The sequence below is a fragment of the Loxodonta africana genome, chromosome 12 (assembly GCF_030014295.1).
Source record: "Loxodonta africana isolate mLoxAfr1 chromosome 12, mLoxAfr1.hap2, whole genome shotgun sequence".
NCBI lineage: Eukaryota > Metazoa > Chordata > Mammalia > Proboscidea > Elephantidae > Loxodonta > Loxodonta africana.
Genome location: NC_087353.1, coordinates 18,199,730 through 18,226,361, shown reverse-complemented (window position 1 = coordinate 18,226,361; position 26,632 = coordinate 18,199,730). Strand labels below are relative to the sequence as shown.

The 26,632-nt window shown below is 38.3% G+C and overlaps 1 protein-coding gene across 12 annotated transcripts in view; it reads left to right on the top strand.

The window, feature by feature from the left end:
• The window catches only part of KIDINS220 (kinase D interacting substrate 220), a 128,843-nt gene that overhangs the window by 53,719 nt on the left and 48,492 nt on the right, over window positions 1-26,632 (top strand). For 4 of the 12 annotated variants that reach the window (XM_064294996.1, XM_064295000.1, XM_064294994.1 and 1 more), the window contains exons 12-24: window positions 1,169-1,346; window positions 4,860-5,024; window positions 6,005-6,184; window positions 7,498-7,663; window positions 9,473-9,624; window positions 9,822-10,111; window positions 11,240-11,380; window positions 12,140-12,383; window positions 12,553-12,641; window positions 12,780-12,827; window positions 13,129-13,179; window positions 17,798-17,942; window positions 25,398-25,560. In XM_064294996.1, coding sequence (XP_064151066.1) covers window positions 1,169-1,346; window positions 4,860-5,024; window positions 6,005-6,184; window positions 7,498-7,663; window positions 9,473-9,624; window positions 9,822-10,111; window positions 11,240-11,380; window positions 12,140-12,383; window positions 12,553-12,641; window positions 12,780-12,827; window positions 13,129-13,179; window positions 17,798-17,942; window positions 25,398-25,560 — 2,012 coding nt within the window. The remainder of the gene's footprint in view (window positions 1-1,168; window positions 1,347-4,859; window positions 5,025-6,004; window positions 6,185-7,497; window positions 7,664-9,472; window positions 9,625-9,821; window positions 10,112-11,239; window positions 11,381-12,139; window positions 12,384-12,552; window positions 12,642-12,779; window positions 12,828-13,128; window positions 13,180-17,797; window positions 17,943-25,397; window positions 25,561-26,632) is intronic. The other 8 variants (XM_064295005.1, XM_064294999.1, XM_064295004.1 and 5 more) reach the window with 5 other exon arrangements.

Here is a 26,632-nt window from a genome sequence, read left to right as displayed (position 1 = left end):
TGGTGAGCTTCCAGTCTGCTCACTTTTTAAGACGTGGTTAAAATGCTGTATCTGTTCATAAAAGATTTACATAGGATTCCAGGCAAGAGTTACTCTGATTCCTGCCTCCCAATAGCACATTACACAAGCCTTTGTTATATCACTTTCTCTATTGAATTGTAATTTTCTGTTTTCATAGCATTTTCCCACTTAATTGTGAACTACTTAGATGCAAGGATTCAATGAATTTCTGCGTTGAATTGATTTTTGTAGTGGAATCATTATTTTCTTTAGCAATTCTCTGCAGTACAGCAGTGGGATCAAAGAAGGTGAATGCAAGGGAGGTGGGGGAAGGGCTGGACACCAGTCTAGAGAAGCCATGTGATGACGCTGAGGGAGGGACTCCAGCCTGTTGGAGAGGACAGCATTGGGGTGGCTGGTGAAGCCAACAGATTAGGAGAGAAGGACCTGTTGAAGTAGCTGGAGATTGCAGTGAGGGAATAAGGTGGATTGATGTCAGAAAGGGTAAGTGAGAAGGAAAAGGTGAAAGTTGAAGAGAATGGAAGAGGTTGTAGAGGTAGTAGTCAGAGAAGGATAAATATGACAGAAAAAACTCAGGTGAGAATGTAGAGTATTGAAGTTTTAAGGACACCATAATGGTGGATAATTGACAAAGGTCATAGAAATTGATGAGATCACTAGTGTTAGATGGGGTATCGGCATGGATTTTGAAGGCTTCTAGACAAAGTAGAGAAGAAAGCTGTGAAATAGAATCCAAATCAGTCGAGGAAGGTGGTTTATATCCTTGGACGATAAATGTCTGGATGATGGGTAGATAACAGCCTGTGAGGAAAGTGAATCCGTGTCCTGGGAGGAGCCCGAAGGAGAAAGCCTGTTTCTTCTTCTCTTTCAGAGAGTTGACGGAAAGAGAGAATGACTTTTATTCTAGAGGAATATGGGGGAAAAGCTAAACAAGGAGTTAGAGAGATTGCGGGGAAGGATAGAAATAAGAGTTAATGTGTGTACTCTGTTAACATTATATATGTGTAATTTTACATACCCAGTACATAAAAAAAAAATATGAAAAGCTCAAATTTTCTGTTTTACAGAAACATGAGCATTGTTATTTGTATGTATATTCTATATGTAAAAATTACAAAAGTTCATGTTTTCTCCCATTATTTTGTAGAAAGGGGATACTCCTTTGCATATTGCTATTCGTGGGAGGAGTCGGAAGCTGGCAGAACTTCTTTTAAGAAATCCCAAAGATGGGCGGTTACTTTACAGGCCCAACAAATCAGGCGAGACCCCGTACAACATTGACTGTAGCCATCAGAAAAGTATTTTAACTCAAATATTTGGAGCCAGTAAGTAATGGATTTTGTTTCTGTCCAAGTTGTGAAAAAGTTAATGTTCTATTAAAAAAAAAAAACCTGAAAAAATAGAGGCTGACATCACTTTGCATTTGTCAATTAACTGGAGAATATAGAAATTGAGAAAGCTATTATTTTACTGTGGAAAATGCTCCTCGCTGTTTAAAACTCTTTTGTTTATTATAGCGTTCTAAATTAAGTGCATTCGGGTTCACCAGTCAGCTTTTAAGACCTCTACAGAATCTAACCAACTCTTCTAAAAGTCTTTCTCCCATTATCTTTTTAGTTGTACATTATGCTGTTATCAAAATGCACTGTTTTCTGAATGTAGCCCAAGCATTTCCAGTTCCATACTTTTGTCTTCTGTCCATACTTCCCTGTCTTTTGTCCACTACAGCTAATACTCTCTCCACCTCCTCTCCACTTGTTAAAATCATATCCATTTTTCACGCTTCATATCAGTTGTCCCTTTCTCCATGAAATTGTAACTAATCCTTTTACTTCACCTCAGTACATAAGCACTTTGTAATTCCTTTTTTATACTTACTACGTATGGTCTTTTATTGTATTTCTTTTAGAATTTTCTCCCTTCTTTTCAACCTCTTCACGTCAGGGACTGTTTCTTCTTATCTTTGTGTCCTCTGTAATGTCTAGCACAGTGTCTTAAATATTGTACTAAAATAGTTTTTTGATTGAAAAGAACGCATTTGAGAATGTAATCATTCATAGGTAGGTCTTTCAAAGAGAGAACAGTTTTCTACTGGAATTAAAAACGGAATATGCTGGCTCTGGAAACCAACAGGAGATAGAATCCTGCCACTTTTCAAGTTTACTTTCTTACTCAGATCTTGTTTTTAAGTATGATTCTCTTGTATTATGAATTTTTTTTATTTTAAAATATTTTTGTAATTATAATAGTAATGTACACTCATTAAATTCAAAGAATGAAGATATGAATATAGGAGAAAGTGTAAATTCTCTGTTGTCTGCCATCTACCTTGGGTAATTGTTCTAATGACCCGCCAGACTTCTCTTTACCTTTATAAAAATGTTTTATTGGGCCATAATGTATTAGAAAGCTTTTTTTTTTTTCAACTATTGCGCATTAGGTGAAAGTGGATAGAGCAAATTAGTTTCCTATTCAATAGCTTGTACGTTAAGTGTTCCATTACATTGGCTTCCTTCCCCACAATGTGTCTGCACTCTCCCCATTTCCATCCCAAGTTCCCTGTTTCCTTTGATCCTGATTTCCTGCCCCTTCCTGCCTCCTCATCTTTGCTTTTGGGCAGATGTGCTCCTTTGATCTAGTATAATTGTTCTAAGGAGCACATTCCTCTAAGGTATTATTGTTTATTTTATGGGCCTGTTTATCATTAGGCTGAAAGGTCATTAAAAGTTTTTGGTAATGAACTGTATCATACTTTGTTATGTAATCTGTCATTGTGGGTTCTAACCATGTCTATCTAGTCCTCTATATTTAGTTTGTTTTGCTACTACAACTAGTGCTTCAGTGAACATCTTTAGATGTATAGCCGTTAATTCTTAGTGTTAGGATTATTTTCTTGGGATAAATTCCCAGAAGTAGAATTGCCAAGTCACCGCATGCCCACAGTTTTGGTATATTTTCCAAAATGGTTGTAACCGTTTTTTCTCCCTTTGGCCAAATGTGATAGCGCAGTTTGCCTACAGCCTTGCTAACACTGGGTATTTCCAGCCTTTATATTTTTGCTAATTAGATCAATGAGAAAAAAATTCCATTTTAATTTGCATTTTAAAACTATTAGTTTAATTGAGATCTTTTAAAATGTTCATAGGGTATTTATAGCTCTGCTATTTTCCTCTTTGTATTTTTGCCCACTTTTTTTGTGAGTTTTTAATATTTTGAAAAAATTTTCTCTTAGGCGTCTTTGTATGTTATGGATATTGATCCTGGATGCATCCTATATGTTGCATCCCTTCCCTCCCCAGGCTGATTCTTTGTATGGTGGTGACTTTTAATTTGCCGCTTAAAAATTAGACGTTTTTGTAGCTTATTCTGTCTTTTCCTGTAAGTTCTTAGTATTTTAATGAGGAACAGGGCCTTTTCCACACAAAGATTTAGCAAGTTGTTTTTTCTCCAATATTTTCTTCTAGTACTTAGATGGTTTTTACTTTCTGATTTTTTAATGTTTCAGAAACTTATTTTAGGTAAGAGATTTGTGGAATTTTTTTTATTTTTTACCAAATGGTTGGCTTACTTTCCCAGTACCACTTACTCATTCATCCTTTCGCCATTGACGTGAAATGCCGCTTATGCCAATAGCTTGTGCCAGTTCTGTGATGTTCTAACTGTTGTGGCTTTATAGTGCATTTCGATTCTCTAGTGACGGCCACCCTTTGGTAGTCTTTGAACTTTTCTCTGTTAGCTATTCTTATTTGCTCTTCTTGGGATTTGGATTGGAATTGCCTGGAAGTGATAGATTAGTTTCGGGAGAATTAACTGTCTTTAACTTGTTGAACCCTTCTGTCTGGAACCATAGAATTTCTGTTTTTCTGATCATCTGTTTTGTCCTTCAGTAACAGTTCGTGGCTTTCTTTATATAGTTCTTAAAAACCAACCAAACCCCTTGCCGTTGCGCCAATTTCGACTCCACATCTTACATTTATTTTTATGTACTAGTTTATGTTTTAATTACCATATTATATTGATTCTAAAATGCACATTGTTCCACATTTTAACACCTCTGAAATTGGAATGTGACCTATAATTGATGGATAAGAGAGGAATTATACCACAGTTTGGCAGCATTTTTTCTTTTTTAGTTGAATATAGTAATGATGCCTCTTACTACTGACCACTCTGGCCAGGATCATAATAAAGGGCCCCGGACAGAGCGGGAGAAAAACGTAGAACAAAATACAAATTCACAAAAAGGATCAGACTTACTGGTCTGACAGAGACTGGAGGAACCCCCGAGACAGTGGCCCCTAGACACCCTTCTAACTCCGAACTGAAACCACTCCCAAAGTTCACCTTTCAGCCAAATATTAGATCGGCCTATAAAACAGTAGCACCTGTAAGGAACGTGCTCCTTAGAACAATCAAGTATATGAGTCCAAATGGGCAACACCTGCCCAAAAGCAAAGATGAGAAGGCAGGAAGGGGCAGGAAAACCTGGTGAATGGAAATGGGAAACCTGGAGTGCAAAGGGGGAGGGTGCTGACTGACGCATTGCAGGGATTGCAGTCAGTGTTATAAAACAATTTGTGTATAACTTATTGAACGGGAAACTAATTTGCTCTGTAAACGAAGCACAATAAAATATTAAAAAAAAAATGATGCATCGTACAATCAATAGGTATCTTAAATTGAACTATGGTATTAATCTAAGAATCTTTGTACCTATTTTTATATAGATCTAAACGTTTCATATAAAGTTTTTTTTTTCTCTAAATGATAAAAATTGATACTCCTTTCTAAGAGTAATGTCACTGTAATGTAAACATATGGCATGTTTATAATTGCAGGACACTTGTCTCCTACTGAAACTGATGGTGACATGCTTGGTTATGATTTATATAGCAGTGCCCTGGCAGATATTCTGAGCGAACCAACCATGCAGCCACCCATTTGTGTGGGGTTATATGCACAGTGGGGAAGTGGGAAATCTTTCTTACTCAAGAAACTAGAAGGTAAAGGATGTATTTATAGAAAGTCCCTGTATATGACATAGTTTTCTGTTGTTACACAGTTTACTAACGTGAATTCGTTAGGCTTTTGCCCTGCTCTGGTTGATCCTCTGCATAATCACTTGCATTCTTTTTCTAAAACACAGATCCATTCATGTTGTAACGCCACTTAAAACCGTTTGGTAGCAGATTTTTTGGATGTGCTGCTTACAATATTCAGGGCCCTTCACCGACATTAATTTGCAGGTTCACACTTTCCAGCACCATCTCCCGTGTGTACTTCATGGTGCAGTCACGGAGGGCTAGTTCCTCTTACAAGAACAGTTTGTATATTTTCCTTCAGTTGCTCCCTCTATTAGTTATTTCCTAAACGGCTCTTTTCCCCACTTCCCCACCCAATACACACACCTTCTCTTGGCAAATTCTTACTCATTCTTCAAGGACAGGTTTCAGTACTGCCTGTAAAAATTTCTCCAAGTTTTTTTTTCCCCCCCCAAGAAAGCATGACTTGTTCGGGTCTCCTTTGGCTTAGCACATACCTTTAAGAACAGTATTCTCTAATGTGATTGGAGGGGGGCAGAGGTGAAGAGGAATACCAAAGAGGAATGGGGGTGATAATAATGTAGTTCGAAGACACATAAACGAAGTAATTATTTTTGGATATGTAAAGAGTACTCTGCTGCTTGTGTAATACAAACTACAAAAGATAAATACCAACAAAATCTTGACAGTGGGAAAAGGATTTTGTATATTCTGAATATGAAAAAGGGGAGCGAGTGAGACAAGGGTAGCTGAGCCTCTAGGGAGTGAGATTTTTATGTTTATCAAAAAAGAACATTGCTTACAATGGCTAAGTAGCAGCACCCTAGGGATTTAGTAGAATGCCCAGTAAATGCTTATTTTGAAAATGAAAATTTCAGATTGAGTTAAAAGTTGTGTATCTTAAAACAGGGATAAGGTTTTCATACTAATTTCTCTTTCAGATGAAATGAAGACTTTTGCAGGACAGCAGATTGAACCTCTGTTTCAATTCTCATGGCTTATAGTATTTCTTACCCTGCTACTTTGTGGAGGGTTTGGTTTATTGTTTGCTTTTACTGTCGACCCAAATCTTGGAATAGCAGTGTCGTTGAGCCTTTTGGCTCTCTTACATATATTCTTTAGTAAGTCTTTGCTTTTTATCTTTTTTGAAAATGTCAAAACTCAATTGTTTTACTCTGTATCTGTCTCTTAACCTTTTTAAGACCCTATTATTTTCTGCTTTGAATTTTTTTTAATACCATGTGTTTTCACTAATGGAAGCATGCTGACTTATGGAGAGTGCTTGAATTTTGGAAATATTATTTGGGAATATATGGTTCCCATGAACCTCGAGGGGTTCTTGGGTATCAGGATTGGTGGGTGCCCATCCCACCGATCCTGGGTGGCAGGATTTATTGTGACACACACACGTATATCAAACCCATCGGGGCTCCCTCATTATCACGGGGAAACCATAAATATGCTTACAAGGCTTGTCTAGCTGTACAAAAGCCAAAAGAGATGAAATTTTTACTGAATCACACTTCCTGGGTACACTACCTCATATTTAAGGGCTGATACCCCAATTTGCTGCTTCAATGAACATTTGTTTTGCCTTTCACTATTATACAAGTCCCCACTGGAGGGCAGCAGATACTTTTAGTGGGAAAAGTAGAGTTCCAAGAAGCCTGAGAGCTGGAAAAAATGGGTGGGATACTATGTCCCACAGGTCATAAAAGGTTAAAACCTGTAAGTGATTTTCATAATTGGGTGAGAAAGCTGATTTTCTTGATATTTTATAAATTGACCTAGAGGAACATTGTCTACAACCTGTCTGGAGTAGTTTTGAAAACGAATGTACTAGTTATGCATATTTAAACAGGCTCTTTAATTTATACTTATCCTTTTGTATGTTAATTAATGGTTTACATTTAAATATTTTCTGAAAATAAGGCTTCATAGCCATTATTAGTTTGTTCTTGGCTTAAGTTAGGAGATAATTGAGCATTTTCATCATGACTTTTTTTTTTAATCCAAAAGCAAAGTAGAAAAATAAAATATAGCTCCTCTTCTTGAGGTATCTTCGGTTGCAAGGGAAGAAATAGATTGACTGCCTGGGTTATTGGGGGAATTGGTAACTTCAACAGTTGCAAATAGTGATAAACCACAATCTGAACTACATGATACATTTCTGTTTAAGACGTCTTTCTGATTTGTGTTTCTTAGGTCATATTTTAGTCAGGTTACTTTCCATTGTTTACATACCTTCTGTGTGTTGGGGGAGGTTCATTGAGAAATTCTTTGAGTAGTCGTTTGGAAATAGTATGGGACCATGAAAAGTTATGTAAGCCTACCTGTCATTATTGATATTTGACTATCGGAAATTTTGTTATTAGAGAAAAGAAGCTACTTGACTGATGATTATTTTGGAAAATTTTTTCAAACCGCATTTCAGTTGTGATTTACTTTGGTGGACGGAGAGAAGGCGAGAGTTGGAATTGGGCCTGGGTCCTCAGTACCAGATTGGCAAGACATATTGGATATTTGGAACTCCTCCTCAAACTGATGTTTGTGAACCCACCTGAACTGCCAGAGCAAACTACTAAAGCTTTACCTGTGAGGTGAGTTGGTTCCTTTGACAGAAGTAATCTTTACTAAGATGATGAAAAAAAAATTTTTTTTTATTTCATAAAGCTTATAATGTATCATTTCTCAAGGTGTGTTCCAGAAAGCATTGGTCCCTTAAACTTTTCATATGGAAACAGAAAAATGCCCTGGTGAAATAAGTTTGAGAAACACTTTGTATTTTATGTCTCTCTTGGACATTAAAGGGTCAGAGACACCTTGCCGTAAGGAACCTGCTTAACTTTGATTCACCAAATTTTATTTTACCATAAACCTTTTTTTCCACTGTGTTACCTGTTATCATCGTTTGGAACATACTTTGAGAAAAGGGCATTTATTGCAGGCACCAACCTGGATCCTTCGAGGAGCCCTGGCACTTCCTCAGATTAGTGTGTAACTCTGGGCAACTCAGCTAGGTCCTCTGAGCTGCTATTTCCTCATCTGTGGAAATAACGTTTACATGCCTGTGTAAATTATTATTAAGATCAAATAGGAAATATATGAGAAAACAATTCAGAAAACATTTAAATCAGGTAATAAAGGAAAGGCAGAACACACCAGAGAAAAGCACAATGACAAAAAAAAAGGAATAAGATGAGAAAATTGAATGCAAAAGAAGTTCAATAGACGTTAGCTAAAGAATTAGAAATTCACTAAGAGATTAATATTTTAAAAATTCTCATGAAGTAAATCAGATGAAAATAAAAGTGAATAGGCCAAGTCAGATAAAATACCAAAACCATGAATATAAGAGAGAAAATTCAGGTAAGAGTTTACAGGTAATTAGCATATAGGATTAAGTATTAAGAAAAGGATTTGAAATGAAAAAGTTTAAAAGAAAACATACAGAATAGAATAAAATAATTGGAGAAAATGTTTTTTAAGGAAAACAAAAACATTCTAAATTACCAAGATGGTATTTTTAATAAGTAGAACAATTAAAATAGTGTAAGCCAAGACCACACTGTATAGAACACTGTGATCCCAGATTGTGTGTTAAAAGGAATGCTTACCAATGGATTGAGATGAGAGTTTAATTTAGAAATGGAAGGGAGAAAGGAACTAATGCAAAAATAATATCCATTCAGAGACTGAGAGTACAAATGATCCAGTTATTTCCAAGAATAACTGTGAAAATAATATTTTAAAACATCTTTTTAAATCCTTAGTAGATGTTTCAGATACTCCAGAACTTGAGTTCTTAAATGGCATTAAAAAAAAAAAAACCAGTTTCTTTCAAGTCGATTCCGACTCATAGTGACCCTATAGGATGGAATAGAACTGTCCCATAGGGTTTCCAAGGAGCAGCTGATAGATTCGAACTGCTGGCCTTTTGGTTGGCAGTTGAGCTGCTGACCACTGTGCCACACTGGGCTTGAAATTCTTCGTGACTGTTAATTAATGTTTTCTCAAGGTCCCAGTCTCTTCATTTGGTGCTTAGAAAGCTCTCTGTATGATTCTTTTTGGCTCCCTTCCGACATACAGTGCTGTCATTTAAACACTGTATCGTGGGGTCTGTTGAGGTGCCTGATACTCTTTGTCTACACCCTGTCATAGTTTATTTTCACCCTGCAGTCAGAATTACTTAACGTAACTCTGCCGCATTTAACTTTTGTTACTGACTTTTTCTAAGAAGAGAAGTGGAAGACAACTGATGGCGAGTTCTTTACCCTCCTTAGAATTTTAAAAGCAGTATTTTGAAAAAGACAAAGAAAACAGGATAAAATGCTACAGATATGACATATGTTAAAATTACTTGTTACTTTAGGTAGCTGAGTAATATTTTCTTTGGTCTTTCTCCCAAGGTTTTTGTTTACAGATTACAACAGGCTGTCCAGTGTGGGCGGAGAAACTTCAATGGCTGAAATGATCGCTACCCTCTCAGATGCCTGTGAAAGAGAGTTTGGCTTCTTGGCAACGAGGCTTTTCCGAGTGTTCAAGACTGAAGATTCACAGGGTAGGGCTTCCTTCCCTTTCGCGCGCGTGTGTGTGTGTGTGTCTGTGTGTAGGATGAGCGTTCAAGTTTCGTTTCATTTCTGTTTATTTTCATGAAAGCATGCATTAAACATCAGCTTCATTATAGCTGTAACTTATGATGGTTAGAATTTTCTAGATCCTTGATACACGAGTAATTGTTAAAACCATCTATTACAGGTAAAAAGAAATGGAAAAAAACATGTTGTCTTCCATCCTTTGTCATCTTCCTTTTTATCTTTGTCTGCATCATTGCGGGAGTCACTCTTCTGGCCATATTCAGAGTGGACTCAAAACATCTGACAGTGAATGCTGTTCTGATATCAGTTGCATCTGTCGTTGGGTTGGCCTTTGTGCTGAACTGTCGGACATGGTGGCAAGTGCTGGACTCGCTCCTAAATTCTCAGAGAAAGCGCCTACATCATGCCGCCTCCAAATTGCACAAACTGAAAAGTGAAGGATTCATGAAAGTAAGCACTTCTCTGGTTATTAGAAAATAATTGTAATACGAGTATGCTGATTGTGACTATGATCATTTGAGTTTTAGGGAGTGTACTCTGTAAATGTTAAAAGTGTTGCATTTATTTTTAGTTTATTTTTCCCAAAAATTATTTTGCGGAAATACATATTTAGAGTGAAAAAAGTCAAAAGTTAATAGCATGTTTTTGTAAAGTACCCTTTTATACTATACTCAAAGGAATTAGCAGATTTTTCATAGGTGGTAATTATTGTTGTCACTAGCTGCTCTCAGCTGCTGTCAGGTTGGCCCTTGATTCATGGTGACCCCATGCACAGTGGACTGAAATGCTGCCTGGTGGTCCTGTGCCACCCCCATGAGCAGTCGCAGATTGGACTGTTGCGCATAGGGTTTTCAATGGATGGTTTTTCAGTAGATCGCCAAGCCTTTCTTCTGAGATGCCACTGAATGGACTTGAATTATCAACCTTTCAGTTAGCAGCCAAGTGTGTTAACCTTTTGCACCACCCAGGGACTCCAGGTGGTAATTCTTCTACCACCACCACAACCAGATAGGGGGGAGTTGATCCTGGCTCATGCTGTCCCCCACGTATGTCAGTATAGCTCCCTCTAGGGCCCAGGAGGGAATTTTTAAAAAGAGTAACCCCAACCACCAAAACATATAAAATAGAATCAAATTTTTAGAGCTAAAAGGAACTTCATAGAACTTCTCCATCCCCTTCCTTTGCTCAAGTTCAGATCCCTTCAGGGATCTAGCTATAGTGTGATATATAGATCACTTGGATTTGGGTTCATATCTAAGTCTTCTGACATTGAGCACCTGTGATCTTGGGAAGTAAGTCCCTCAGCCCAGTTTTTCCTTTTTAAATAGGGTATGACAGTGTTACCTTCTAGTGTCACTGTGAGAATGAAATGCTTTACTTGTGTGTGGTCACTTTGTACACTGTGAAGCACTCACTACGTAGTTTTAGGTGGAACCATAACTGGCAACTGGTCTTTAAAAAAAAAAAAAAAGGTCTTTACTTCCTATGAAATGACTTTCTACCATGCTTTTTTAAAAATATGTTTATTTTTTTTTTTTAAATGTATCTTTGGTGTTTTCTATACACTTTTTTGTGCAGGTCCTTAAGTGTGAAGTGGAATTGATGGCCAGAATGGCAAAAACCATTGACGGCTTCACTCAGAATCAGACAAGGCTGGTGGTTATTATTGATGGGTTAGATGCCTGTGAACAGGACAAAGTACTTCAGATGCTAGACACTGTAAGTTTAATCATATTGAAACTAGGAATTTTTACATATGTGGCAGCCAAGAGAATGGATGACTTCATGAAATATCTCAGATGGAATTGGAGCTGTGCTTTTTATTTGAGTGGTACTTCTATCTTGTGATTTTTTTTTTTTGTGCATGTGTAAAAGCAACCATCTTATTACACAGAAACATAGTAAATGTCTCAGCACAAACAGATTTAAACAGCTAAAGGTACAATTGTAGTTTAATGGCAGTGAGAGGGACAAAAATGAGTAGAACATTTCTTAAGTCCGTGGTGTGGCTCCAGCTTTCCTTTACAGATAGTTATGGTTAGAATCAGATGAGAATAGGAACGCACAGAATTTGTAGAGTTTTTGGTAAAATAGGGTCCACCAGTGGCTATCTGTAAAGTGTGTTATAAGCAACAATGTGTGACTACAGAGACCAGGGGGCCAAGCATCTCTTAGCATATGTATTCATGGATATTTCTCATCTATGTTGATTTTACCTCTTACGTAGATTGTGAGTGTGTCAAAGTGGGGACAGTATTGTTTTCTTTGCAGGTTTTATCACTGTCAAATGGTGAGAAACCCAGATTCAGCATGCAATTAAAAAAAAATTTTTTTTTGTAGAACTATGCTTTCGATTAAAAAGAAAAAAGCATTTGTAAAATATGGTAACCAAAGGATAGCACAGATTCTGAAGAGATGTTTTATTACATCCGATGATTTAAAATTTATATCACAGCTCTATATTTCGTTCTGCCACAGGTCCGAGTTTTATTTTCAAAAGGCCCATTCATTGCCATTTTTGCAAGTGATCCGCATATTATTATAAAGGCAATTAACCAGAACCTCAATAGCGTGCTTCGTGACTCAAATATAAATGGACACGACTATATGCGCAATATAGTTCATTTGCCTGTTTTCCTTAATAGTCGTGGACTAAGCAACGCGAGAAAATTTCTTGTAACTTCAGCAACAAATGGGGACGTTCCGTGTTCGGATCCTACAGGTAAAGGTCAAGTTCTTTAAGTATCAGTGGTTTGAGTTGGAAGCACTTTGTATGTTTTCACAGTGACCCTCGTTATTTGGGGAAATATTGTTGCTGTTTTCACTACTCCTTAAAAGCATATACAACAGAATTTTAATGTCAGTGGTGTTCCCTTGATAAATTCTTCCAGTGATACAGGAAGACGCTGACAGAAGAGTTTCACAAAACAGCCTTGGGGAGGTGACCAAACTTGGTAGCAAGACAGCCCTCAACAGACGGGTAAGATGCCGTTTGTTTTGAGCCAAATGTTTGTATTGCTATTATTCAAATGAAATTAAAATGATGTCACTTAAATAACCTTTTATAAATACCTCATTAAGCATTCCAAATAAATTTTATCATTGAATTTCCTTTCAGCTTCAGGTTGTTTTTCAGGGAATGTCTGAACCTAGAGCCGTAATAACTGTAAGTTGTATGGGTCCCTATCCTCCCCTCCCAACCTGTCCTTAATCCTAAATACTCATTAGAATCACCTCAGAGCCTTAACATGCTCCCCCCCACAACCCCCACCCCCCGCCCCCGACACACACACACAAACTATGTCCAAGTGTTTCCCCAGACCAACTGAATCAAAATCTCTGGGAGTAAGATTTTTTTTTTTTCCTTTCTTCTGGTGGCTGCGGGCTTCTTTTGCTATTCTCTTTCTATTCAAGTTGTGTAACTAATGTCTTGATTTTGTCTCTTCTTTTTTGATTTGTGCATCTAGTGTTGTGAATTGACCTCTGAGGACTGCCTTTGCTGTGAACCAAAGGTTTTGGTATGATGTGTTTTCATTCTTGTTTGATTCTAGGAACACTTTGATTCCGTCTTTGATTTTTTCTGCCACCGAGTGGTTTTTAAGCAGGGTGTTACTCAGTTTCCATGTAATTGATTTTTTTTCCTCACTCTTCCTGTTGTTCATTTCTACTTTGATGGTATTGTGGTCAGAGAAGATACTTTGTATTATCTCAGTGTTTTGGGTTTTGTTGAGGGTTGCTCTGTGGCCTAAGATTTAGTCTGTTCTGGAAAATGTTCCATGTATGTTTGAAAAGAGTGTGTACTTTGCAGCTGTTGGGTGGAGTGTTCTATATATGTCTATAAGGTCAAGTTGGCTGATTGTGCTCTTTAGCTCTTCTAGATCTTTGTTGAGTTTCTTTCTAGATGTTCTGTCCTTTACTGAGAGTGGTGTGTTGAAGTCTCCTACTATTATTGTGGAACTGTCAATTTCTGTTTTCAGTGCTGTTAGAGTTTGTTTTATGTATTTTGGAGCCTTGTCATTGGGTGCGTAGCTGTTTATTATGGTTAAGTCTTCATGATGGATCATCCCTTTAATCATTATGTAGTGCCCTTCTTTGTCTCTTATGGTGGAATTTATTTTAAAGTCTATCTTATCTGAGATTAGTATTGCCACTCCTGCTCTTTTCTGGTCATTATTTGAGTGATAATACATTTTTCCATCCTTTGATTTTTAATAAATTTATGTCTTTGTGTCTAAGGTGTGTCTCTTGTAGGCAGCATATTGATGGATCCTGTTTTTTTATCCATTCGGTCACCCTGTGGCTCTTTATGGGTGCATTTAGGCCATTTACATTCAGTGTAATTATTGATAGGTGTGAGTTTATTTCTGTCATTTTGTAGTGGTTTTTTTTGTGGTACTAACATTTTCTTTGTTCCTCTTACTCTCCTGTGCTGAGTTCCTTTTGTTTGTGAATTTCTTTTCATTTCTTTCATTTTTGTAGATTTTGTTTTTATTGAGACCTTATGTTTTTCTTCTTAATTTTGATGAGTAGGTTTGTTAACTTTCTATGTGGTTACTTTGAAATTTACCCTTATCTTTCTAGGTTTGAACCAGTCTATTATTATTATCGCCTTGCCTTCCTCTCCATTAGAAAGTTTTATACCTATACCATTTATTCCCTCTTTTATTGTTCTGACGTTGTTGTCAATTATAGATTAACCTCTCTGGTTCCCTGTTTCAGTTGTTTTCGTTTTGGATAGTCCTTGAGAGTTCATTTCCTAGGTTGGTATCTGGTTGGTACAATCTTGCCTCCTAAATTCGGGCTGTGGTCTGATGTTTGTTCTCAGACCGAAGGACTCCCTTTTATAATTCTTGTGAATTTGTTTTGGTTTTTACATATTCCGTTAATTTTTATTTATCTGGAAACGTCCTAATTTCACCATCCGTTTCTGAAATCTTGTTGTTTATCTTTTGGATTTCTGATTGCTGTTTTTGTATGATTTCTAGTTGTGAGTTTATTTTGGCATTTTGTTCCTGTATTGCTTTCCTGAATTGTACATTTTTTTGTCTATTTTCCATGAATTTGTCTGCCTCTTCCATAAATTTGTCTATTTTTTTCTCATTTTTGTCTGCTTTTTTTGCTTCAACTCTTGGATTGCTCTGAATATTAGAGATTTGAATTCCCTATCAGGTAGTTCTAGTGCCTTTTCTTCTACTGGAAAGTCACCTGGTATTTTATTTTGGACACCTACTAGAACCACCCTGTCCTTTTTTCAATATGTTTTGATATTGTCTGCTGTCTTTGGGACATTCAGTAGTTATTTTCTTCATTTCTTGATTGTGGATTTGTTTGTTTCGTCCTGCTTTTTTGTTTTATTTGGTTATGTCTGAGCAGGCGGGCTGTGCTATCTTTGTCGCTTGCTCATCTGTAGTCACAATACTTTTTACCTCCTTGTCCAATGGGCAGGGGCAGTCAATCAGCTATGGTGCAGCAGGGCAGGTCCAGCTGAAGGGGAGGGCCTGGGATGGGTTGTTTGTGGCATGTACTAGGCCCAACAGGGTGGGCCAGGAATCAGTGTTGGGCAGGTTCAAGTGGGCTGTGCCTGTGCTGCTCAGGGGTATGGTGTTCAGTGCATGGTACAGGTAGGCAGGAAGGATGGGGGAGGTTGTGATGTATGGAGCTAATAGGGGTTTGGGAAAGAGGAGAGAGAAACAGGAGCTAAAAACAACCAAACAAGCAAAGAAAGTGCTAAGGGAGCTTGCCGTTGGAGTGGAGAGAAAAGAAACCAAGAAATGGAGAAAAGCAAAAAGAAAAAAAAGAAAAACGGGAAAAGAAAAAAAAATAACTAGATAAAAATTTGGGGGAAAAAAAAAAAGCCCGGAAGAGTCTCAGAGTCCCTCCAGCGGGGTTGCTAAGACGGGGGAAGTGGCTGCCAGACTATGCGGTATAGTCTGGCTAGAGGGGGTATAGGTGTCACACATCACCAGGTATTCAGGAGACAGGAAAAGAAGATAAGCATAGAGAGACCAGAACTGAGAAATGAGGAAGGAGAAAGGAAAAAAGAGAGAGAAAAGAGAAAAAAAGAAGGAAATGCCCCCAGGGATCCCATATGTGTGACTGCGTAGATTGGGGGAGTGGCTCCTAAGCTGTGCAGTGCAGCCCGGCAAGAAGGGGCTCCCAAACTGCGAAAAGAAAACAGACAAAACAAAACAGAACAAAGTAACACAAGGCAAAAAAAAGTCCCAAGGATCCCACCAGCGTGGTGTTGCTGGGCAGGGGAGTGGTTCCCCAGTCGAGCGTGGCTTCACAGCCTTTGAGGAAGAAGCAGAGATGGCACACGGAGCCAGGTGTTCCAGAGAAAGAAGGGGGAGGTGGTAGGAGGCACAGAAGAAACCAAAAGAGACAGAAAGAACCACCACCAGCTCAGGAGCCTGGCCAGTGTAGCAGGGCGAATCCAAGCAGCCTGAGGCTGAAGCAGTTGTCTCCTGGCCAAGAGACTGCAGCTGGCGGGAAGCAGAGGAGGCCGAAGTTGGGAGGAAGAAGCGGGGGTTAGGAAAGTGTATATCGCTTGTTACCAGATGATCTGTCTCCTGGTGGGAACTTCCTGAAGCTGCTTTCCCTTACTCCTTGTCCACTGATCTCTGACATGGGTGGGGCGAATCCAAGAGGCATGGACGGTGCACCTCCTGGCTGGCTGAGCCACCGCAGCCAGCCAGCAAGCTCAAAGGAAGAGCAGTGGGGAGCAAATGGAGGGGTGGGAAAGCATGTATTGCAGGTTACCAGGTGCTCTGTCTCCTTCTGGAAGTTCTGTGAAACTGCTTTCCTGTGCTCCCTGTCTGCCAATCCCCAGCAGGAGTCCAAGATGGCATATCTGTGCTGCGTTAGCGATGGGACCCTTCACACATCTCTGTCCTCATTCTCTGTCCTCTGTCAGTTTCTTATTCCATCTGGTGCTTGGCTGAGTATCTCTTCATTTGATACTTCAGGTTCCAGGAATGACGTTTTATTTAGTTTTTTGGGTCTTTGCTATAGAGGGACAGCGTGGTGCTTCTGTCTCTGGCGCCGTGTTGGCCGGAAGTCTCTGGGATCTTTCATCCAGGGTTGAAAACCACTCTGTTAATTCCTAGTCAGATTGAGATGTGCGTTGCCACCATAGTTGTAGGGGATGAAGCAGTTTGTGGCACGAGAATAGCGCCTCGCTTTATCTTCGTCTTAGCCTTCCTCCTTCCCTGATGTTTGTGAGGTGTGTACTCTTTTTTTTTTTTCCTATACCTACATAGTGATTTTGTGCCCTTCTCAGCCACCTTTTCTAACACTTCAGTTGTCCCTGTCCTACCCCATCCCTAGGAAACCTCTTTGTATAGAAAGGAGTATTATAAGACAGGAAAATGTCCACTGGCAGGTAAGTTATAGTAATAATGCCACCTGGTGACAGATAAGTCATACAAGCGTTGACCTTGTTTTTTTTTTTTCCTGATTTGCTACCATTAAATTTACAGATTTTACTTTTTAATAAAATGTGTCTTAAGTGACATTTTGATTCCTTGTATCTGTCCTATATTAACATGGATGCAGAATAATTATTATGCGGGACAAAATGCTAATTAACTGCCTGCACTAAATTAATAGAAAGGCCTGGTTTACTGTTGTGAGTTTCTCTCTTGAGTGTCTGTACACTTGGACCTCTGTGGCTGATTGCATCGTTCACTTGCATTGTGACCCTAGGTGAGAACCTTTGTTGTGCCTGTCCTCCTTTCCTTAGATGGGATCCCCTACCCCACCTGCTCAATAAAATGCCTTTAATTGTTATGGAGATACGATGATGTTTAGAGAAGCCATACTTTCTTTTCTGCATACTTGTCACACACTTTAATCTAAAAATCAAAGTGTTGAATCCTTAAAACCATAGGAAGGATTAGTTTGTTTTCTTACTTCATAGTTCCTGTATATAATGAATTTCCTTGAGAGTTTGGAATATAACTGCTTTTGTGTAAATATTCTGCCTCATGGAATAATAATTCTTTTTATTACTGTACAGTCTTCTTCGATTAAAAATTCAGATTCTTTTTTGTGATAGTAAAATTATATTCTTAAGAAGCCTTAAGTTCTTAGACTGAAAATAGCAGGTTCATTCTTATTTATAATACATTGTTTCAGGATACTTACCGGAGAAGACAGATACAGCGGACGATCACTCGGCAGATGTCCTTTGATCTTACAAAACTGTTGGTTACTGAGGACTGGTTCAGTGACATAAGCCCTCAGACTATGAGAAGATTACTTAATATTGTTTCTGTGACAGGTAACTTCTGTTTCTTATTGTCTTATGATAAATAATAAGCTTCAACATTAACAAAGCAATTTAATTTCAGGAACAAATGGGTATATTGTATTAATGTTTTCATTGTAAATACCACCATTATTGTGGAAAACAGAATTCCACACGAGGAACTCAGTCATAGAGTAAGATTCCTCAATTTTATTGTCAATATTTGCACCACCATTAAACCAAACCAAACCCACTGCCGTTGAGTCGATTCCGATTCATAGCAACCCTACAGGACAGAGTAGAACTGCCCTGTAGAGTTTCCAAGGAGTGCCTGGAGGATTTGAACTGCTGACCTCTTGGTTCACAGTTGTAGCACTTAACCACTACACCACCAGGGTTTCCCCACCACCACCAGTGAAGAAAAAAAAAAAAGGAAACCCTGATGGCGTAGCGGCTAAGTGCTATGGCTGCTAACCAAATGGTCGGCAGTTCAAGCCTGCCAGGCGCTCCTCAGATACCCTATGGGGCGTTGCGTAGGGTCACCACCATTAGTTACTTGCTAATTAGTCTTGAGACAGTCATATCAACACTTGTAATTTAGTTTGTAAAATCTGTGTCTCTTTCTTTAGATGGTTAATTCTGTAATGATGATTATATTGAAATTATGTTTTAATACTAACATTGAGGCTCATACTGTGGAAATATATTGCAAATAGGATTGTATCTAATAATACATTTACATTCTTCTTGGCAATTAATTTCCTTTAAACGAGGCCCCAAACCTCATTATTTTTTATTAAATCCTGCAATGGAAATGTTCTAGCATCTTGTCAATAACATTTATATGCTCTTCTAACAAATGTATATTGAGTATATGCTAAATGTCAGATATTGGTCTAGGCATTGTGGAGATAAAGCAGAGAACAAGATAAAATCTCTCCCCTATTGGGGAAGACTGAAATATATAATGTCATGTAATGATAAATGCCATAAAAAATGAAACAGTGAGAAGAAGATAACACTCCCCCACTCACTCGTTTGAAATTATTCCCACCAACACACAAACATATTGTTGTTTCTCCTGTGGGGTGGGGGAGGAACCTCTTGACTCCACCTCTAGCTACCACCCCATTTTTCAGGAAATTCCTTGAAAGAGATATCTATCCCTGTGACAGATTCTTCTCCCTCTGTTCCCTCTTACCCTACTCCAATAACCCTTTGCCCTCAGCACTTCCACAAAATCGCACCTTTAAGGTAACTTCCATGTTATAAAATTACTTCCATGTTACAAAATCCAGTGGCCAAATCTTAGTCCTTGCCTAAATTGAAGTGTTAGCAGCACTTGACAATATGTTGATCACTCCCCACTTCTTGAGATTATTTCTTTATTTGGCTTTCGTAATGCCACGCTTACTGGATTTTCCGTCTCCCATGCTGATGGTTATTTCTCATCTTCTTTTACCATTTAATGTTGGAATGCCATGGACTCAGTCCTGGGATCCTTCCTTTTCTATGTAGACTAGCTCCCTTGTTGATCCCATTTAGTCTCAAAGTTTTAAATACCACTTCTATGCTGAAGACTCACAAATGCGTATCGTCAGCCCTGTAGCTGTCCAGTTGCCTGTTTGACGTCATTTCCAAGACTCAACATGTCCAAAGTTGAATTCTGCTCACAGTCGCTCTCATCTCAGTTAATCCAATTTTTTTCTAGTTCCTTGGGTTAAAAATCATGATGTTTTCACTTTATACACCACCTCCAGTCTGTTAGCTGACTGAACAGCGGCTAAGAACAAGTCTTCAGAATATATCCAGAATCAGACTATTTCTCACCATTATGTCTCACCTACATTCATTATTGCCGTAGCTTTCCATCTGGTTCTCCTTAGAACTTACCACCTTCTAATACATCATATCATTTACTTATTAATTTTCTTTATTGTCTGTTGTCTCTCTGTAGAATGTAAGATCCACATGGGCAGGGATTTTTATCCATCTTATCGCTTTTTCCTCAGTACCCAGAACAATGTCTGTGACGTTGTTGAATGAATAAGAGAACTGAATGAAGTGGGAACTGAGTCTTACAAGTATCTCGACAAAAGCATTTTAAGCAGAAGGAACAGCAAGTATAAAGGCCCTTAGGTGGGATTCCATGAACAGCCGGAGGGCAGTGGGAAGCGATGTTGAAGAAATAGCCAGTGGCTAGTTCATTTTGTGTCTTAAACCAAGCCAAACCAAACCCATTGCTGTCAAGTTGATTCCAACTCACAGCGACCCTATAGGACAGAGTAGAACTGCCCCATAGAGTTCCCAAGGAGCGCCTGGTGGATTCGAACTGCCGACCTTTTGGTTAGCAGCTGTAGCACTTAACCGCTATGCCGCCAGGGTTTCCATTACAGACCCAAAATCCATGGCAGGGGCTTTAGGTTATGGTAAGACATTTTCAGGCATTTTAAAGGGGATCAACTCAGTGTCATGTAATAGTTGAGTTGAAATACACGTTTTGAAAATGATGTTTTTCAGAGTAGAAAAAAAGTATTTTCTGAACACCTCATTTTAAATGTAAGAATTTCTCTTAGTCTTTGACTATATAGTAGACTTTCTAGATTAATTTAAATGGGAAATATTTTTATTTTATTTAATCAATGTAGCTCTGCCTGAAAACAAAAGATTTTTGGTAAAATACCTGTTTATAAAAATATCTAATGCCATAGTTTCATTGCTTAAAATTAAGTGTTAGGTTAAAAATAACAGATTTAAACCTTTGTATTTTAATGGAATTTTGATAGTTTTCATGATAAATATTTCATTAAGTTGGATAACATTAGTTGGACCTATATAGGAAATATTTTAATGGAAAGGATTGAATTTGAAGGCAAAAAACTTGAGTTTGAGTCCTGGACATATTACCCAACTTCTTGAAACCCCCATTTCTTTGTATGCGAAAATGGACCATGTGTCTCTGTTGAGCATTATGCAAGTAGTTTTTGCTATTATTAAGAAAGTCATTAAAAAAAAAAAAAAACCTGTTGCTGTGGAGTTGATTCTGACTCATAGTGACTATAGAGTAGAATTGCCCTATAGGGTTTCCACGGAGTGATTGGTGTATTTGAACTGCCAACCTTTTAGTTAGAAGATTTAACCACTGTGCCACCAGGGCTCCAGTCATAGAATAGATGGGACTGATATCAGAAAAGAGTTTGGGATTGTAGCGGATAAGATACTGGAAAGTATTTAGTTGAGTGGCTTCCTACTTAAAAACTGCTTTATCAAATATGCTTCATTTTAAGTATTATTGCGTGATTTTGGAGAATAAAATTATAAAAAATTTTAGACACATTCATTGGACGAAACTTTCTCTTCCTGTTACTTTATTTCTTAAGTATTAGATGTTGTTGTTGTTGTTAGGTGCCATCGAGTTGGTTCCGACTCCTACCCTGTGTACAACAGAATGAAACACTGCCTGGTCCTGTGCCATCCCAACAGTCATTGCTATGTTTGAGTCCCTTGTCGCAGCCACTGTGTCAATCCATTCCATTAAGGGTCTTCCTATTTTCACTGACCCTCTACTTTACCAAGCATGATGTCCTTCTCCAGGGACTGGTCCTTCTGATAACATGTCCGAAACGAAGTCTCACCATCCTCACTTCAAAGGAGCATTCTGGCTGTACTTCTTCCAAGACAGATTTATTCATTCTTCTGGTATTTTATGGTATATTGAATATTCTTCACCAACTCCATAATTCAAAGGCATCAGTTCTTCTTTGGTCTTCCTTATTCATTGTCCAGGTTTCACATGCATATGAAGTAATTGAAAATACCATGGTTTGGGTCAGGCACACTTTAGTCCTCACAGTGATGTCTTTGCTTTTTAACACGTTAAGGAGATCTTTTGCAGCAGATTTGCCCAATGCAGTACATCATTTGATTTCTTGATTGCTACTTGCATGAGCATTGATTGTGGATCCAAGTAAAAGGAAACCTTTGACAACTTCAGTTTTTTCCCCATTTGTCATGATGTTGCTTATTGGTCCAGTGGTGAAGATTTTTCTCTTTACGTTGAGGGGAAGACCTGGTAGCATAGTGATTAAGTGCTACGGCTGGTAACCAAAGGGTCGGCAGTTGGAATCTGCCAGGCACTCCCTGGAAACTCTATGAGGCAGTTCTACTCTGTCCTGTAGGGTCTCTATGAGTCAGAATCGACTTGACGGCACTGGGTTTGGTTTTTTGGGTTTTTTTTTTATGTTGAAGTGTAATCCATACTGAAGGCTGTGGTCTTTGATCATCATCAGTAAGTGCTTCAAGTCCTCTTTGCTTTCAGCAAGCAATCTTGTGTCATCTGCATATTGCAGGGTGTTAATGAGTCTTTTTCCAATCCTGATGCTGACATTATTCTTCATATAATTCAGCTTCTTGGATTACTTGCTCAGCATACAGATGGAATAAGTATGGTGAAAGGATACAACCCTGATGCACACGTTTTCTGATTTTAAACCATGCAATATCCCCTCGTTCTGTTTGAATAACTGCCTCTTGGTCTGTGTACACAATTAAGTGTTCTGGAATTCCCATTCTTCACACTGTTGTCCATAATTTGTTACGATCTACACAGTAGAATGCCTTTGTATAGTCGATAAAACACAGGTAAACATCTTTCTGGTAGTCTCTCTTTTTAGTCAAGATCCATCTGACATCAGCAGTGATATCTGTTGTTCCAAGTCTTCCTCTGAATCCACCTTGAATTTCTGGCAGTTCCTTGTTGATGTACTGCTGCAGCCATTTTTTAATTACCTTCAGCAGAATCTTACTTGCGTGTGATGTTAATGATATTCGATAATTTTCACGTGCTGTTGGATTACCATTCTTTGGAATGGGCACAAATACGGATTTCTTCCAGTCGGTTGGCCTTGAAGGTGTCTTCTAGATTTCTTGGCATAGATGATTTAGCACATCCAACGTTGCATCTCTTTGTTGAAATATCTCAATTGGTATTCCATCAATTCCTAGAGCCTTGTTTTTTGCCAGTGTCTCAGTGCAGCTTGGACTTCTTCCTTCATTACTATTAGTTCTTGATCATATGCTACCTCCTAAAATGGTTGAATGTCAGCCATTTCTTTTTTGGTACAATAACTGTGTATTCCTTCTATTTTTTTTGTTGTTGTTTCTTTTTTTTTTATATAATTTTTATTGTGCTTTAAGTGAAAGTTTACAAATCAAGTCAGTCTCTCACACAAAAACTTACATACACCTTGCTACATACTCCCAATTACTCTCCCCCTAGTGAGACAGCCCACTCCCTCCCTCCACTCTCTTTTCGTGTCCATTTCGCCAGCCTCTAACCCTCTCTACCCTCTCATCTCCCCTCCAAGCAGGAGATACCAACATAGCCTCAAGTGTCCACCTGATCCAAGAAGCTCACTCCTCACCAGCATCCCTCTCCAACCCATTGTCCAGTCCAGTCCATGTCTGAAGAGTTGGCTTTGGGAATGGTTCCTGTCCTGGGCCAACAGAAGGTCTGGGGGCCATGACCACGGGTGTCCTTCTAGCCTCAGTCAGACCACTAAGTCTGGTCTTTTTATGAGAATTTGGGATCTGCATCCCACTGCTCTCCTGCTCCCTCAGGGATTCTCTGTTGTGTTCCCTGTCAGGGCAGTCATCGGTTGTAGACGGGCACCATCTAGTTCTTCTGGTCTCAGGCTGATGTAGTCTCTGGTTTATGTCCTTCCATCTTCTTTTGATGCTTCCTGCATTGTTCAATATTTTGCCCATAGAATCCTTCAATATTTCAAATCGACACTTGAATTTTTAGTTTTTCCATCTTGAGAACTGCCAAGCGTGTTCTTCCCTTTTGGTTTTCTAACTCCAGGTCTTTGCACATTTCATTATAATACTTTGTCTTCTCGAGCTACCCTTTGAAATGTTCCATTTAGCTTTTACTTCATCATTTCTTCCGTTCGCTTTAGCTACTTTACGTTCAAGAGCAAGTTTCACAGTGTCTTCTGACATCCATTTTGGTCTTTTCTTTTTTCCTGTCTTTTTAATGACCTTTTACTTTCTTCATGAATGATGTCCTTGATGTCATCCCACAACTCATCTGGCCTTAACCGCTGTGCCGCCAGAGCTCCTCAGTGTTGCCAGCACATTTTAATACCTTGTTTCTTGTTGCTCTTGGTTGTCACTGAGTCAGTTCTGACTCACGGTGACCCCCGTGTGTGCAGAGTAGAGCCACACCATAGGTTTTCAAGACTGTGACCTTTCAGAAGCCGATTGCCAGGCCTTACCTCTGAGGTGCTTCTGGGCAGAGTTGAACCATCAACCTTTTGATTAGTAGTCCAGTGCTTAGCCACTTGTATCACCTTCTAGTTGCCTGGTTTTATGAAATTTTAGTTTTATGTGAAACTATATAGTAATAGCTGCTGAAGCTGAAACCTTTGTAAGGCAGAAACTTATCAGAGAAGGAAAACGCAGATGTTTTCCACTAAAAGGAGCAATAGAAAAGTGCTAAGACTGCACCCTGTCAAAGGCAGGAAACTCTTGAGACCTGACAAAACATGTAAGTCCTGTCGAGTTCCATCTCTCAACAGATTTCACTGTATTTACATCCCACTGAGTAGATCTCTTCCTCTCTTGACACACAAAATTTATTACTTGCTGTCTTGTTGACTTGCCTTCTCCACGAGAGTGTTAGTTTTATGAAGGCAGTAAGCTTTATTTCATGAGTTTAAGTTTTATTCTAGATGGAAACTAAACCGATAACGATGAAGTAAAACTGATATAATTAAAAAGTGATATCAGCAATTGAAAATCTCTGTCAACTCAAAACTGATGATGCAGTGGAACAGCGCCTCCTTTCTGAAAGTGTGAGAATTGCAGCTGTCCATATGTAAGCACACGTAGCGGTAGAACACGGAATTAGGGTCCAGAAAACCCCAGCAATGGATAGGGCTTTTTCCGTATATAGAAGTAACAGATTTTAGACCCACTCATTTTAACCCACTTGGTAGGTTACCTGGATAGACAGCCCTTAATACATAAAAATGAAAGTGTTTTTGGGGCCGCACATTTACTCATAAAAACCAAAGGCTGAACTAGCGTATCTGGATCTGTTTGAGGCCCATCAGTAGGATCTTAGCATATGGGTAAACTGACGTTCTGCTGTCTGATCACGTGCAGCATCCGGGCGGTGTCTGGCACATAGCCAAGTCCTGAAAGAGTTTTTTCCGCATGTATGTGGTCGGAGCAGTATGTGGGACCATGGCAAATCACACATACAAAAATTACTTTAGGATTAAACAGAATTGTGTCTAAACCTTAGAAGCTGTACAGTATAACTCTTTGGATTATAGCAGCCATATAAATACTGGGTTTGAATTTGTAGTATAAACTAAATGCCAAAATTTAAGGATTTGATGTTATTTTTTATGTATACATATGCTAAATGTTTAGTAGCACTCATCTATTAATTTTAAAATGTTTTTGTATTCCTTAAAGGGCGATTACTGAGGGCCAATCAGATTAGCTTCAACTGGGATAGGCTTGCCAGCTGGATCAACCTTACTGAACAGTGGCCATACCGAACCTCATGGCTCATATTATATTTGGAAGAAACTGAAGGTGTTCCAGATCAAATGACATTAAAAACCATTTATGAAAGGTACTTTGACCTATTTATATTTACCTTTATATTCAGATTGAGTTAACTTTTCAAAAAAAGTTAATGCATATACTGCAAAATGAATACATATAAATATGAACAAAATGTATGCTTCCAGATTAAGCGAATCATTGCTGTTATTTTCCACGATGATTCTGCAGTTGTATACAGGTATATATTGCACCATGTAAAATTTACAGCCGTTTTTGGCCATGTTCTTTCTTTTTCAGTATGCAGCCTATATACTAAAATTATGTTTAATTACTAATATTGGCTTTATGTGTTTATGTATTTTAGTATTGGCTTTATGAAATTCAAACATTAAAACATTATTATTTATTTCCATTTTATGTTTTAACCTAGGTGTCTTTATGTGTTAAAGAGACTTCATTTTCCAAGTCATTAGTGCAGGCATTTTTCACAGCTTTCTATCTGGAAGACTCTAGAAATTGTGAATACTGGCTGGAAAAAATTCTTTAATTACATTAGACAGTAAAGGAATTATTGGTCTTTTATAGCAAATCATTTGAAGTACTTTTTTAAATTTCCACTTCTGCTTAAAAAATTGATTAAAATTTTTTCTCGAAAGACCTGCATTTGAGACTCAGTGAAATGTACATTTTGAAGAATTATCAGTTTCCTGTCAAATTCACAAAGTTACCGTATTTATATGCAAATAACGCATACTTTCTACCTTTTTTTTTTTTGCCAACCGTGGTCCCTCCTTCAAAACTTTTTCATGAGTGCTGCTATGCCAGTTTTTTTTTTTTACATGTTGCTGTAAAAAAATTAGCGTCGCCCAGTTACGAAAATACCTCCTGGGGGAGGGCACGGTTGACAAACCGTAGAAGGCACACGTTATTTGCGTAAAAATATGGTATAACCCTTACTGTTTAATAGAATATTTCAGTTCATTCAAAGATTTTAACTGCTACTCTAAATAAGCTAACTCTTTAAAAGAAGAAAAAATACAAAGGAACTGTACAATTTTATAAAATTGGATGTAACTGAAACTGCTATTTAAAAAATATAAATGAGATATTAAATCTAACAAAGCATCTAGTGCAGATAG